Here is a 15867-nt window from a genome sequence, read left to right on the forward strand (position 1 = left end):
AGGCTAGAAATCAGAAATGGACAATAGTAACAAAATACATTGAGTACAATCCAGCTACTCTGTTTGTATTATTAATTCTGTTGTGTTTATGTTTACTGTATTTTGGCAATGCTTATATATCGGGCCATGCTGATAAAGTTACTTAAATTGAAATCAGTGCTGAATCTTATAAATTAAAATTGTCTGTGTACATTTCTCTCTAATGTGCAGTGTTTTAGATTCAGACTGAGATTTACATGCTAAATGGAAGATGATGGCTTTGTCTATAAAATAAACTAGTCTTTCTTCCACTTTCTGTTCCTCACCTTGCAATTCTGGATGCTAGTTTGCTTGAAATGGCTTATGTCCCCGACTCATTTTTATCTCCTCTCTCTCTTATTTGGTTGATAATACTTCAAATCGTAAATGAACTAACATATTTCATCTTTTTTTAAAGAGTATATCTGCTTGGATCAACCCCAGGACGATACCAAGGCAACCAAAAAGAAAAATGGGGTCATCTTAGGCTTAGAAAGGTATTGGAATTGTTATATTCATTTTTTCTCTTCTTCTTATTTTCCTTGTCTCTTTTCATAGACAACTTTTGTGCAGACTTCTTTTGGTTATTTTTAATCTTTCCATCTCTTCATTACAGTTTTCTAGTGTTAACTGTAAGCTACTTAGCTCCTTTCTTCCAACATATATGACTATCAGACTGACATTTTCTAAAGGCAGTGGCAAAACCGTAGATTATGGACTCTACATATCATATCATGATGACAAACTTATTACATATGTCGGTAAATAGCAGGCCAGAAGCCATTTTAGTGGAAGAGGAATACTTACCTGAATAGGCGCATAGCAGAATTTGTCCGCAGGCATTACAGAGGAAAAAGTCAAATTGCATATTTTACTATAGGATATCTTTCCATTAAGGATTACTGTAAAATACTCTGTTTTTATGGTTCTGTACAGATTTATTCAGAATTGTAAGAAGATGCCTCATGTTGTCTGTTATATGCGCATTTTCAAAGTTGAGAAGGCACTCTATACCTAACACCTCTTTGGCATGTGGTAATTTCATGCTCTGCCAAATTTTTTACCTGCCTTTCACAAATGTCAGTGACCTGCTAAATGTGTCATTTTGTTTCATTCATTTTCCACTCAAAGAAGTATCCACACTTTGACCTCCCGTTGAAATCTGAGCTACATGCTTCCTCATGATGATGTAATGGAAAGTCAGACTGCAGATAGCTTTCAGCCTTTCCCTGGACAAGAAAATTATAAAGGGTGGATCCCCCTTGTAAAGTAAATGTTTGAATATGTATGTATATTTTATGGTTGTAATGAAAAATTCACACCTTTTAGAGTGTGAATGCAGCTCTCATCATGAAGCCAGTTAGAGCCTCTGTGGTGTCTAACCTTTTCTCAGATAATTTAATTGGCATTTACGTCCTTGTGAACTTGGTTTTGCATATTTTCCTAATTAGCTTTTTAGTAAGAGTATCTTAGAAAGAATTTTGAAGAGGAAATTTTCTGTTCTCCCCTTGCGCCATGCATGCGTGCACACCCCCGCCTTCTCTCCTTTTTCTCTGTATCAGTTTCACTCTCTCCTGGGCATTTGAGGCTGGGAATTTTCAAAGGAGGCTAAGGGAGTCAGGTGCTTGATATCCATCAGATTTCAAAAGATTTAGGTGACTAACTTCCTTAGATTCTTCTGATAATCCCAGCCTCCATGTTTCAGGAAGAATCTGGCAGTTTCAGCTCATTTGAACAAAACTATTCATGATCTCTTTTCCCCATGGAAGAGAGCATCATGGTTTTGGAAAAAAAAAATTTTTAGTTAAGTAGCATTTTATATTGGACTCTTGAATAGATAATCCAACTTTTTTCATTAGTGGCAAATTAACTGCTTAATTATAGAGAGCATCAAACAAGAGCTTAAATACTGAAATCTGGCTATAAACTTTTTTGTTATGTAGTTTGTGATGTGGTTTGACATGCTGAAGTCTAACAAAATGTTTTTATTTTCGCAAATAGCTTTTGAAACAGTATACATCAGCAATACCAGCACAAGAATCTTGGCCGGTGATAGGACAGTTTTCAAGTATTGGATCAATGGGAGCTGACCAGTCCAAGTGGTTGTGCTCAGAATTTCGAGAGAGTCTGGTTATGCTAGGCAGTAGTGTGAAGACTCTAGCAAAACCTGACGTTCCTATTCATTTGGTATGTTTTCTAGGTGGTCGTGGTTGGTATTTTTTTTAATGTTTACCCATTTATTTTTTTTCCAGTGTTCAGAGTAGGAAAAACACAAACATGTCTCATTGTTGTCAACATCAGTTTGCCATGATTTTTCAAAAAAATTATCCAGGATTTTCCACTTAAAATTGCCAAAGTGGAAGAATTTTTTTTCTACAATTTATTTATTGATAAAAGAATAAAATAGTTATTATACCTATGTGATGTACAAAATCATAGAGCTACACTTAAAATATAATAAGCCTTAGAATCTGGCTTTCAACTTACAGGACAATTCTCCAATGTTTCTTAAGTCAGGCATGAGACATTGGTGTATCAGCAGATGAGAATTAAGTTTATTCTCTGTGATTTTACTCAAATAAAGGGGATGATTGGCAGAAAACATGCAGTTATTTTCTGTCTGCAACCAGTAGAGATGACAACTTTTTGTATAACTCAAACAAGATTTTTGGTTTAGCTTTTTGTATTTTTCTCCCTTTCATAATTTATTTCACAATTCTATCCTTTTTTGTCAAAGTAATTTGGGCAAAACTAACCCCTTTAAGTTACCTCTTGATTAGTATATAACCACATCTCTATACTGTGCCACATTTTCTGTATCCCAGTAGAAAAACTAATTTAAACATTTTTAAGAAAAGGATTTAATGTAGCTATTTTAGCTCTACTGTAGGATTTTGCCAACAGCACTGTGACCACCTGGGTTTTAACAGTCAAAAGGAGAGAGAAATTGGGTTATGGAACTGTAAAAAGACCCTAGATCATTTTGCAAACTGTATATATGAGAGTTGGCCATCACTAAAATACATCTTCTACTGCAGTAGGATGTAGCAGTCATTCTCATACAGCAACATAATGTAATAGGTTTTGGAAAGAGAAGGGTAGAATAATTTTTCTTTTGAAATTGCAAGGAAAATATAAGGGCTGGTTTAACGCTGAAAACTTACATTGGCATCACTAATCTCTCAGGGTTGTGAAACAGCCACACTACTGCGGGGCATAGCAGTGCTGAGTTAACTCCCTGGTGTAGACAGTGCTAGGTTTACAAAAGAATTCTTTGGTTGACCCAGCTACCATCTCTCAAGGAGGTGGATCATCTACAGCGACAGGAGAACTCCTCCTATCGTCGAGGTGAGCTGTGCTGTTGTAGCATTTTAAGTGTAGATATACCTTAAGTAGGGAAAATGTATTTGCCTGGAACACCAAGAGGCAACATATCTAGTCCCTAAAAGTCCTCTGAAATCTTTGTGACCGCAAGTGGAGAGAATTTTTTTACATTTAATCTAGAAGATGGTATTTTCTTCCCACGGCTGCGTTTGTTTTCTATTTTGGAAACTGTGATGAGATCCCAGAAACATCAATTTTATTTTAAGTTCAAATCACCAAAGTGTTCTAAAATGTCGTTCCCAAAATGCGAGGTGTTCTGTTTTCATTCCACATCCTATAATCCTCTCTTCGTGTGTCTCCTCAAGTGGCAGTATCCATGTCACTTGCACTCCTCCATCATTTTAGACACGAGAAAAAAAGAGAGAGGACAGAGTCGTGTAAACTAGAAGTTAGGAATAGATTTATCAGTCAGGGAAGAGCCCACTGTGACATCAGGGGCATTACTTGGAATATGTTTGTTTGGAGTTTCTGCTGATTTCAACCTTGAATTTCATGGATATTCAGCCAGCAGCAGTGTAAGATAACTGACAGAATAAGTGTTGAACGTTTGTTACTAGTTCATAACTCATTTTCCACTTTGGGTAGTTTAATTTCAATGAAATTTAGTTTGTAGCTTTTTTATTTTTTTTTAAATTCTAATAAGACTCCTGTATCGTGTTAAGTGATCAGTCTTTTCTTGCTTTCCTGGAAAAGTGTGTCCTTTTATTCGACATTATTTGCTAGGAATATGACTTATCAGAATAATCAATGTTTAAAATAATAGGATTCTAATATCTTTATTTCAAAGTTAGTAATATTTTATTAGAACTGCATTATTTCAATTAGCTTGGCTTGATTATTACTTTTTTTTTTTTTTTTTTTAAAGATTTACCCTACTGTGGACAATGTGAGGCAAAGTTTGGAAGGATATCCTGGTAAATGAATAGAAAAATTATTTCTAAAGTTTTTGTGATAATGCGTTGTAAGACAATGTGTAAATGTTTCAGTGATTGGTGTTTCTTCTGAATGAGCCTCAAGCTGCTGGCTGTGTTGGGAAGACTGTTTGGGTTATTGGCTAACAAGCCAGTCTTCTGATTTGTTTTTGAAGCTCAGACACCGGCACTGCAAAACTTTCTGTGTATTGGCATGTAAATGACAAATCTGTTAGTCCAGTTTGCATGTCAGGTACAGAATACCATTCCAGGTCAGAACTATGACTTAGTGGCATGTGGGATCTGGCAACAAACTGAATGATTTGGATGTGCTTGTGTTTATGCAAAAGTCTTCTCTACACTGGGTTTTGCAAGCAAGAATAGTAAAAGGCTTGATTCATGTTCAACCAGGGCTTAGACATGAAACGTAATGGAGAATAATGTAACGTATATATTCGTCCATAAGCTGAATATTTTTGGAAAAAAAGTGATGCATCAAAGAGTGGGGGTCGGCTTATAAATGGGTCTACACCAAAATTTGATGATTTTAAACTCTATGGAATCATTTAATTGAATATATAATACATTGTCATTTTGTTTACTTGGAGCGTCTGCAGGTGTGGAGCTCCTTCAGCTCCCTGTGGCCGCGGTTTGCCATTGCCAGCCAGTGGCAGCTCCCATTGGCTGGGAATGGCAAACCGCGGCCACAGGGAGCTGAGGAGCTCCATGCCTGCAGATGCTCCAGGTTAACAAAAGATCCTGACCCGCCAACGGCTTACCCTGATGGGCTGGGAGCCAAAGTTTTCCAACCCCTGAAATATAGGGTTGACTTATGAAAGGATCATACAGTTTTTGCTATTTTTAACTATCAATTTTGGGGAGTCGGCTTATAAACGAACAGTCTAATGAACGAGTATATACGACACTTATCTAGGAGTAGCAGTGGTTGCTCAGGTGATATTTTAACATTCTATGCTCTACAGTTGTTAAGTTCATTCTTCCCAGGTCCATATTTCTGAAGTCAGTGTGCATGTTTCAAATTTGGGCACAGACCATGTTTTCAGAAATGTCATATCTCAATGTCTAGAATGTGATACCCATGTTCTAAAGTGCTGCCTCATAAAATGGTCACTGACCTGACTGAAGCTTTCTTGTTCGCTGTTTCTTATGTAAGTGAATAATGCTCATGTATCTGTGGATTTGATTATGGGGTATGCGCTCTATTGGGCATAATAATGAAAAATATCCACAGAGGTATCTTAAAAAGGGACTGAACTGTAAATCGTTAATCTGATATTTCTGAATTCATTTTCTGGTGTAAATCGGTTACTTAATGTTTGGGGATTTGTGTTAAGTCTTTTCTTTCTGATAAGACAAACCATTTAGTATCACAGGAGGCTTCTGATTTGTTTTTCAAAGGAACATTTTATGAGATGAAAATGGAGATAATGTATTCTCCTACCCCCTCACTGTTTACTGAGAATTTATTTTTGGACTGTTTTCAAAATGTCTTTCAAAAATCAAATACCAGTGTTTATAATGTTGTTTCTTTTTCTTTTGAGCTGGTGGCTCTCTTCCATACAGTATACAAACTGCACAGAAACAACTTTGGCTACACTCTTATTTCCAGTAAGTGAAACTGTCTCTTGATCCTTTATAGCATTGATTTCCAGACAGTATGGTTAAACTTACGTTGCTATAATACATTGTGATGTGGAATGCAAATTGAGGCAAATTGGAGAGATGCTTTGTGGGATTTTAGACTCGTTAAACAATTTCTTTGCTTCCAAATCTAGCTATGTTTTGCATATCACACAGAGATTCAGTATATGCTCTGTCACAAGAATTCGCAGACACTATGAAATCCTGTTATGAAATGTCCAGGTCAGCTAATCACCAGAAATTTACTTTTAAAACTGAAATCTAAGACGTTGTCTAAATCTTCCTTTCCAACCTGGAACGATGATATGATTGTACTGCCATTTTGCTCTGAGCCCCATATCCTCCGGATCTGAGCAGGAGTTTTCTGCTATTAGCCCCAACTGAAGCTGGTCTGAACAGGATCAGGAAGAATTTGTTACTGCAGTGCAGCAGTAGCAATGGTGCAAGCCAGACCCTTATTTATATAACGTATTTATGACCTCACTTGTTCTAAAATACCAGTGGTGAAATTCTGGTCCAGTTGCAGTCAGTGTGAGTTTAACCATTGATCTCACTGGGGCCAGGACTTCAGGTGAAATCTTTGAGGAAGGGTTTATTGTCAGAACAAATACTCCATTTGAAAGTAAAAAGTGAAAAGGAATGGGGCCTAGATTTTTTGTGCAGCCCAATGGAGCTTGGTTTTCTACCTGATAATTTGTCTAATTTCATTCCATGTGCATTGCAAGAGACTGATATAACATTCTTTATGGTTTTAAATGGGGAAAAATGCATTGTCTTTTAAAAATGTTTGTCTGAAAATGGCATTGTGATATTTCATGTTATCAGTTACAAATTTTGTTAACTTGCAAATGAAAATAATTTATTTTTGGCCAGCCCTGTAAACCGGGTTTTGAAAGTTCAGCTGGAACTTTTTGGCTCATCAGCAGTATTAAAATTCTGAAATGGGAATGGATTTATGTCTGATGCATGAAACAGAGTAGAATCCAGCTGATGCTCCCATATAACTGCACAACCAATACAGTTAATAGTGGAGTGAGTAAGGAGGAAGTAGTGATCACTTTTGCCAGTATATACAGATCTGTCGCATCTTAAGCGCGTTTAACCTGCACGATTTCAGCTTTACGCAGTCAGCAAAAACAAAAACAAAACAGAAAGAGAAAAATAACAATTTAAATAATGTAACTGTAGTGTGGGCAATTCCGCCCGCCATTCAACTCAATGTAATTTTAACTATACGCGGTTTTCGCTTTACGTGCTAACCGCGGAACGGAACCCCTGTGTAAGATGAGACTCACCTGTAGTGAGCAGATGTTACTCAGGCTACACACAAGGCACAAATCTATGGAGTCAGAAAACTACCTTTTTTACGTAGCCCCTCTGTTCATGATTTAACTATGCAATTCCTTTGATTGCAAAACTGTTTGATTGGATTCATTATTGATTTAACTCTTACACCAGTTTTGCAGTTTGTTGCAATGTGTTGTGACTGAAAGCAGTAGGCTTTTAAATGACTTCTTCATTTGTTCAATTTTTTTTAATGCAAGTGCTGTGCTGTCTCCAAGAATTTAAAGGGACACCAATTTAAAAATCAAGGCTTATCTGCATTAGGGAAGTTTTGTAACGTTTCTGACTTGTTAACAATAGAAGAAACAACCTAAAGAGCCTTAGTGTAGGCAAGCTACCAGCATTTTAAGTACCATGTCAGTTAGCCCTTCCTTTGCAAATTGTAGAGCATATCATCTGCAATGTACTGGCTTCTTTGTACATGGTGTCACAGATGTTGTTCACTTTTCCAGATGCTTATGTACCTCGGTCTGTCTACAGCCAGAAGCACTTAACTTGTTTTTCTTTAGAATTCTGAAACAAACAAAAATGAAAAAGTATTCTCACCGACTGAGACCAAAATATATATAAATAGGTCTAGATCAGACAGCTTGTACCAGTTATTATTTATATATCAGAAAATGTTTCATTGCAGCTCCATTTTAAGACCTTCTATTAGAACTGTGATAAGAGAACTGAAAATAAAAGCTCATTCTGAAATTACTTTAAATGAATTAACATTTTTTTAAAAGTAATATCTAGTGTAAGAATTTAAATACTCAAATACTGGGAAATTGAAGTTAAGATTAAATACATACTACTAGCTCTTTGTTTGTACATACTCATTAAAAATACCTGTGACTTTGTATGCATTAGTGATTAGGCCTTTGCAGTATACAAAAGTCTTTGTGACCACGGAAGAATATTCCTTTGTAACTAATCAGAATGTCTTTAGAACAATGATATTCGCACTCTCCCCGGCCCCCTAGGACGCCTTTTCCCAGGTTTTGCACTGAAATCTGTCCATGCTGCGATTCCTGTTGGGAATTTGAGGAGTGTTGCATGACAACTTATGCAGTGCAGAAGCAATCAGTTTTTTGTTTATCCTTGGTCTGAGTGTCTAGTAGTCCTCTAACATGTAACCTTCTTTGTCCCTTTATTCTGAAAAGCAATACTGATGTGCTGTGGAAGAATCTGCTGCTGGAGGGTTGCTATGATGTGGGGCTTTGGGGTGGGTGAGAAAGTAAGAGATGAAATTAGTGTCTTGGAAGAGTCTCCCTTACTGACAAAAATAAGTGGGAGTAAGACTTGGAGACACAACACGGAGGAATTGTCAGAAATAAATAGTACTATTCTAAAGGAAGGGAAAAGGAATAGAGAGAAGGAACACTCTGAGGTACTTTACCGGTGTAATGGTTACTTGTAATCCCACAAAAAGAGAGCTAGAAATATCTCCCAATATTTTGAAAGCATGTGGCAGATTGTGGTAGATACTGCTGCCTCTGACAGCCAAAAATGAATCCGAAGCTCTGTAATGCAGTTCTCAATTTAAATAGATGAGCTTTGAAGTGCACACTTACCAGAAGAATGAGATGTGCACACTTAATATCATAGCTGCACTTTTCTTACTGTGGAAAATCATGTGTCAGGCACTTCAGTGCAATTGTAAAAAATAGTACAGTCTGTTCCAAGGGTGGTAGTCTGTTTGATACAGAATGTTTTTTCTTTTTCTTTTTCTTCTCGCTATGTTCTCTTTAATCACTGGGCTATATTTTTGTCCAGATTGATAGACCTTTAAGGTCTTCACTAGAATACGCTTCATGCCATTGTCTGTCCTTATGATAAAACAAGATGTTCTGTTACATTCATTACTTGAAGTTGAAATTCTGAAGTTCTGTACTTTATATTTCATACATTCATAGAGTTTAAGGCCAGAAGGAACTATTATATCATCTAGTCTGACCTCCTGTATATCAGAGGCCATTAAATCTCACCCAATTATATACAGCCCCATAACTTGGGTTTGGCTAAAGCAAATTTTACAGAAAGGCATCCAGTCTTGATTTGAAGAGATGGAGAATCCACCATTTGCTGTAGTAGTTTGTTCCAGTAGTTAATCATCTTATTTTTAAATTGAATTTGTCATGGTGTAGCATCCAGTCACTTATGCTTATGTTATGCTTTTTTCTGCTTGATTAAAGAACCCTTTAATACATGTTTTTTTTCTCCTCGTAAAGGTACTTATGGCTTATAATCAAATCACCTCTCAATCTTCTTTTTGATGAGCTAAACATATCAAGCTTTTTAAATCTCTCTCTCTCTGGAAAACATTTTCTCCAGGCCTCAAATAATTTTTGTGCATCTGTTCTGCACCCTCTCCAGTTTTTAACATCCTTTTAAAAATATGAATTCCAGAACTATATTGCAGTATCCGTCTTACCAATGCAATATAGAGATAAGATGACCACCTTGTTCCTACTGACTGCTTCCCTGTTTATGCTTCCAAGGATTGTATTAGCCCTTTTTGCCACAAAGTTGAACTGTGAGCTCATGTTGAGTTGCTTGTCCACTATTACCCCTAAATCCTTCTCAGTTGTTGTCCAGGATACAGCCCTTTATGTTGTAGGTATGGCCTGCGTTCCTTGTTCCTAGATATATAAAACTTTGCATTTGGCAGTACTAAAACTAATTTTGTTTGAATGAGCCAGTCTTACTAAATCGTTGAGATTATTCTGTATGACCGCCTTGTCTTCTTCCTTATTTATTGCTCTGCCAGTTTTTGCCATCTGCAAATTATAACCGCATTGATTTTATATTTACTTCTAAATCACTGATGAAAATGTTGAATAGTGCCAGGCCTACTACCAGTCCCTGTGAATCCCCAGTGGACATCTCCATATGATGGTGATTCCCCATTAGCTATTTTCTGTCAGTTTAATGTGTGCACTATTGATACTATGTAGTGCTAGTGCTTCAATCAGAATATCATGCAGTACTCAGTCAAATGCATTACAAAGTCTTAGTATATTACGTCAGCACTGTTCCCTTTATCAACCAACCTTGTATGATCATCAGAGAATTAAATCACATTTGTTTGACAAGATCTGGTCTCCATAAAATTATGTGGACTGGTATTTAATCATATTTCTTAGTATTTAGTGTTGGACTAGATCATTCCCTCCCACGTTAAAAAAGTGAAGGGCATGAAATTAGGTAGAAGATTCTGTCTTGAGGCCTGGTGAACTGAGGGAAGAGTAGGTTTGCCTCCCTACATAGCAAACTGCAGTATCATCTTTTAACCCTACAATAACCAAAGTCTCACATGCCTCGAGGCATCCTCAGAGGAGCAGTGTGTCTCAGCTACTTCCCAGGCACCACTGATTCTGACATCAGTGTTGCTGACAGGCTCCTCTGGTCATGGCTAGGCCTGATCACCAACCCTTGGAGGGCTGGTTAATCACATGAAGCAGAAATCTGTGTAACTAATCATTCTTAATTTCGGTGGATTTGCAGGGGGCTGATATTAAAGAAAATGAATCTCTAATCATATGCATGGGCAGGCAGAGTTTGCGTGGAGGAGGTTCCATGGTGTTATGCTAGCTGAACTTCCCTTCTCCTTGAATAGAATCACATGCAAAAAAGCAGGCTCTGCTTTCTTTCATCCTATTGGTACCAAAAACCAGAGAGGCCGGAGTGGCTATTTAACTTGCAGAGATGAAATATACTATGTGTTTTCATATAAAGTCCTTTTGAATTCTCTTTTTGGGTGGTTGCCCTTTCTTCTCATTTTGTTTTTGAAAGCATGAATTCTGAATGGAACAAAAAAAAAGTTGCTGTACTTGTGGGGGAAGGTAGGTAGGTGGTGGGTGGGAAATAGTCACAGACACATCATCAGATTGGTTCCTAAATTATATGGAAGGCAGTTTCATAAAGCAGAAGGTAGTGACTTCCAGCTGGAGAGAAAACATCCATTATCTGCTTACTGTTTGGGAATCTGGATAAATATGGAATCTGGAAACCAGGAGCTTCTTGACTTTAGAATAATAGAGAATGAGATCACGAAATGCGCACTATGAGGATATAGCTTTCAGGTAAGCAATTTTTGGGAAGTGAAAAAATAAAGGATGCAATTCTTCAAAAGTGCCTAAGTGAATTAGGAGCACGAGTCCAGTTGACTTTCAGTTTGTACTCCTGAGTCATTTAAAATCTCACCTCTAGTGAGTAAGGAGCAAATGATGCTATTAAAATCTACTGGAATGGAAAAATGCAGGTGAATCTCAAAAGACACTTAACAGTCTACAATTCTTCAGAAAAAAGTTTGTAAGCATTAAGCAGGAGGAAGAATTTTATTTAGAACCGTGCAGGTGTGTGTCTAAAAGTAGTGAGATGAAACTCAGCGAAGGAAAAAAAGGCTAAAGTCTGTTTGAGTTAGTCTTCCAAGAGATATGGTGGAAGCCTCAATTCTCCAGTCATGTAAGACTGGACTGGACAGGACTCTCCAGAATATATTGTAAGAAATCATTCTTGAATGGCACTCAGATGGAATAGCTGCTTAGTGTAGGAAGTAAGTATGTCTTCTGTTCTTGGGTTGTTTTGAAGGAGGTCTATATTGATTGATTGAAATTTTAAAGAACACCTAGGGTTGTGATGGTGGGGAAGTCTACACCATTTTAATGCAGCAGTGATAATTTGGCAGTCTGCTAAAATAGCTGTTTTATTTATACTTTGTTGATGCAGCATATAATTGAGACACATGTCCCTTAAAGACAGTGTGAACAGCAGACTTCCAAATGAAACAAGTGTTCCCCTACAGAGGTGGAGTAATATAATAAATGAGCAATGGGCTGTTAAATGTTGCAAAATCTCAAGAGAAAAGGAAACTGTGATAAAGTATTGGCAAAAGTGACAGGAGGAATGGGTTTCCAGTTTGAAATTAAACTGCTGCTCAGGGTTACAAAGAACTCTAGTCTTTTTAAAGAAGGAGATAATAGCAGAAATTGGTTGGTTGTAATGCTGATTACATAATTCCAATAAGCAAAGATGTTCACACAAAGTTCCTTCCTCCCCCTGCCACGCATGCCTCAGCCTTCAGTTCACACCTTAACATAATTTTTTTAACTTCCAACAAAAATAAAACCACAGCTTGAAGTAATTATAATAATCTCTCAAAGCTAGTCCTTTTCAACTTTCCTTATTTAACACTTAGCACACTGAACGGGTCTGAAGTTGTTATGGTGGCACGAGATCAGCCTTTAACCATACTCAGGGCTAACTAAATTCTGATGCAGATGTGTTTATTGCCCTAAGATATTTAACAGGAAGTAACCATCAGGTTACTGTTATATTGAAATGTACTCTCTATCTTTTCTTCCTTTTCAACCTTGCTGCCAAAGAATGATTTCCCCCATCTTCTGCAGTCAGGTTTAGAATTTGTTTTGGCAGGATTTTAAAATATGCCAAAAAACCCCACTGTCAACTTGAAATCTAGTCAATTTCAAACATGAGTTAAACAGATACTACATCTGCCCAGAATCTCTTGCCAACTACTTTGGTTTTACAGTTCTGTTATCCAATTTTTAAAAATGTTTTTCTCCCTTGTTATGTAATATATTTAGGTTGACAGAATTCTTTTTAAAATCCTCTTTCCAATCTCCCTTTCCATGTTACTAAACTCTCCAGTGACTTTTTTTTTAAAAAAGTGACTTGAAAAATAAGTTTTAAAAGAGAAAATTCAGTGGAGAGTGAGACTTCTCCTTCCTCTTCCTTCCCGTCTACCCTCTCCCCACAAAAAATCTGTGCTACCCTTTCAAAGGAAATTCTTAGCCATACCAATACATTACCCTTTCTGATAGCTCTAGTTATTCATGTTTGGAGAAATGCAACTATCTATCTAGGTCTCTTGGGCTGTTAAGTGGATTTATTGTAGTTAGATGATTCTGGTGCTTAAATGGAAAAGAACTGATGTTCCTCATGTTAAAATACAATAATTTTTTGGGGAGAGGCAGAAGGAAAGTGGACATAGGTGATCAATCAAAAGGTTCAATATTAGCTCTGTGAACAAGAAGAAGGATTGTCCTCTAGATTTTGGCGGAGGAACAGAAGTCAGGAGATCTGGGTTTCATTCCTGACTCTACCATAAACATCTTGTGTAACTTTAGGAGAATTACTCAATCTCATTCTGCCATCATTTCACCACTGATTAAAATGGAGATAATGCTTGCCCCACTTAACAGGATTGTGGAGACATAATTCACTAATGTTTTGTAATGTGCTTTGAGATAATCTTGGAACATGCCAAAGAAATGAAAAGCACAGTTGATGAACTCCTGATTGAATAAGTCATTTAGTAGTTCCAAGGGACACGTTATCCTCTTCTACTTGGCTAGAAGTTTGGAATCCGTTCTTAAAGTGTTTGGTGGTGGATAACTGGGGTGGAGGAATGGAATGTTTCCTCAAGGCATCCTGAGGCACACAAGAAATTTACCTGTTTGTGTATAAATAAATAAATAAACCCTTGTAATATATAAATATGGCCTGACTTCCCACTGTGTTGTGCAGTGGGCTTTAAGCAGTATCTAGATGCATAATTGAAAGATTTCAAATGATTTGTTTTCAGTAACATGCTAAGTAAGAAAATATATCAAACTTGGACTGCTGGAGCCATGTGCCCAACATTGGTACAGAATGAATTACTTGTTATATGGTACAGTGCCTTTGGGAGCTACAAAACTAAAGCTTATTATTTGAAGTAAATTCCTTTTTTTGTTTTGCAGCAAATGGTCAGCAGAAACCTCAGGCCGCAGCCATGCTATGCCTCACATTAAGACTTACATGAGGCCATCTCCTGACTTCCAGAAGATTGCGTGGTTTTTAGTTACAAGGTAAATGAACTATACATTCATAATTCCTGCAAACAAAGACTGCAGACCATATTTACATGATGAAGGACTCTGTCTTGGGAAGCAATAACTCTGGAAAAAGATTTGGGGGTTGTGGTAGATAATCAGTTGAATGTGAGCTCCCAGCGCACCCTGCAGTATGTTTTGGGAAGCTTTGTGTTGCATAGTTGCCATAGTTACTGCATCACTGGGCAGCAAAAAATTCCATAGAGAAACCTTGCCCTTTGAATGAATCTCATTTTAATTGAGTACTTTGATTGTATTGGTTTTTTGTTTCTCTCCAGCTGAAAATGGAATGTTACGTATTGCACAGCAATATAGAAAGTCCCTTAGTTTTATGAATCTTAAGTGGATTATTGCTGTGTAAATACTTATTAATGTGGTATAGAACCTAGGAGTGACTTTGCATTTTCTTTCAGGCCTGTCAAATTTTAGCTAGATCTAGACTCTGGTTTGCCTGTTGATTACTCTATTTTTTCTAAATTTGTGAGTACCTCTGAATAATGGCATTAGTTTGAACCTCTCCTAGTGCAATCGATGTTCTGTGTAAATTTCCCACACAGCCATTGCAATTTAGTCCTGACATATACCCCTTCTCCTATTCTAATCCTGGATGTCTCTGGAGGCAGCAAATCTTATTCAATTGTTTATCTTTGTGATGCGTACAACTAGAATGAGGTTGAGATCATCAAACACCTTTCTGCATGTGAGCCAGGCCTTCACTGACAGACTAGTGCACCAAAATAACTGTCCTGCTGCCTATACTATATAAGAGCCAAATCCTACCCTCTGCTATAGATGTGCAATCAGTTTGAAGCTAGACAGGAGTTTATTCTTTGTGCTAAGGTCCCCGTATCTATTAGCAGTACTCTAGTCTGCTTGCAGCTTAAGCAGAACCAGAGCTGCTCCTGAAGTTCCCTCCAGTTATTTCTGCAGCCAGCCACTGCTGGTGCAAAGGGAAATTCCAGACTTTATATCAACGTTTTAGACTAACAATTCAGATCAATGTCTAATTCCCAGCCATGCCCCAGAACTGCAGTTGGTTTCTGGAGAATGTGTCTCTGCAGCTCCACTTCCTCTTTGGAGGCATTTTCAGCAGTTGGTATTCCTGCAGATTTCAAGGAGCAAACAAAGCTGAGAAAAATCAGAGGCAAAAGGAAGGGTCCTTGGGTACATCTGCACTGCAGCTGGGAGGTGTCATTCCCAGCTCAGGCAGACTACACATGATCGCTCTGCTTGAGCTAGAAAGCTAAAAGTAGCAACGTGGCCATGGTGGTGCAGGCAGGTACCCAGCAGACAGGGCATGACTGTACTCAAGTAGCTAAGCCAAGCCTCCACAGCCACACTAGCCTATGCACTGAAAATAGTAGTGTAGCACTGGCACTGCCCAAGCTGGGAATTACACCTCCCAGCTTCAGTGTAGCTTCAGCTTCTCTTCTCTCCCCTCCCCCCGCCCCCAGCAAAATTTTTGTTGGGGAGCTTGGCTGGCTCTGTGGTCAGAACACAGTTTTCTCTGCAGTCCCGTCAGGACAAGCTCGCCTTGAGGGCAGGAGGCAGGATTGGAAAAGAACTGGCTCTGAGGAAGGCAGCTCACTTTCCCTCTATACCATGAGGGGAGTGAAGCCAGAAGGGCAGTGCGCCAAATGGAAGATCATGCCTGAGTCCCTATA

At 37.9% G+C, this 15867-nt stretch overlaps 1 protein-coding gene across 7 annotated transcripts in view; it reads left to right on the forward strand.

The window, feature by feature from the left end:
* Positions 1–15867, forward strand: part of TDP1 (tyrosyl-DNA phosphodiesterase 1) — a 112061-nt gene that overhangs the window by 25450 nt on the left and 70744 nt on the right. For all 7 annotated transcript variants that reach the window (XR_012655827.1, XR_004374227.2, XM_075065631.1 and 4 more), the window contains 5 exons: positions 437–515; positions 2020–2205; positions 4268–4316; positions 5876–5942; positions 14072–14179. Coding sequence is in view for 5 of the 7 variants with exons in the window: in XM_075065631.1 (XP_074921732.1) it covers positions 437–515; positions 2020–2205; positions 4268–4316; positions 5876–5942; positions 14072–14179 (489 nt within the window). In the remaining 2 variants the exon portion in view is untranslated. The remainder of the gene's footprint in view (positions 1–436; positions 516–2019; positions 2206–4267; positions 4317–5875; positions 5943–14071; positions 14180–15867) is intronic.

The sequence above is a fragment of the Chelonoidis abingdonii genome, chromosome 4 (assembly GCF_003597395.2).
Source record: "Chelonoidis abingdonii isolate Lonesome George chromosome 4, CheloAbing_2.0, whole genome shotgun sequence".
Classification (NCBI taxonomy): Eukaryota; Metazoa; Chordata; order Testudines; family Testudinidae; genus Chelonoidis; species Chelonoidis abingdonii.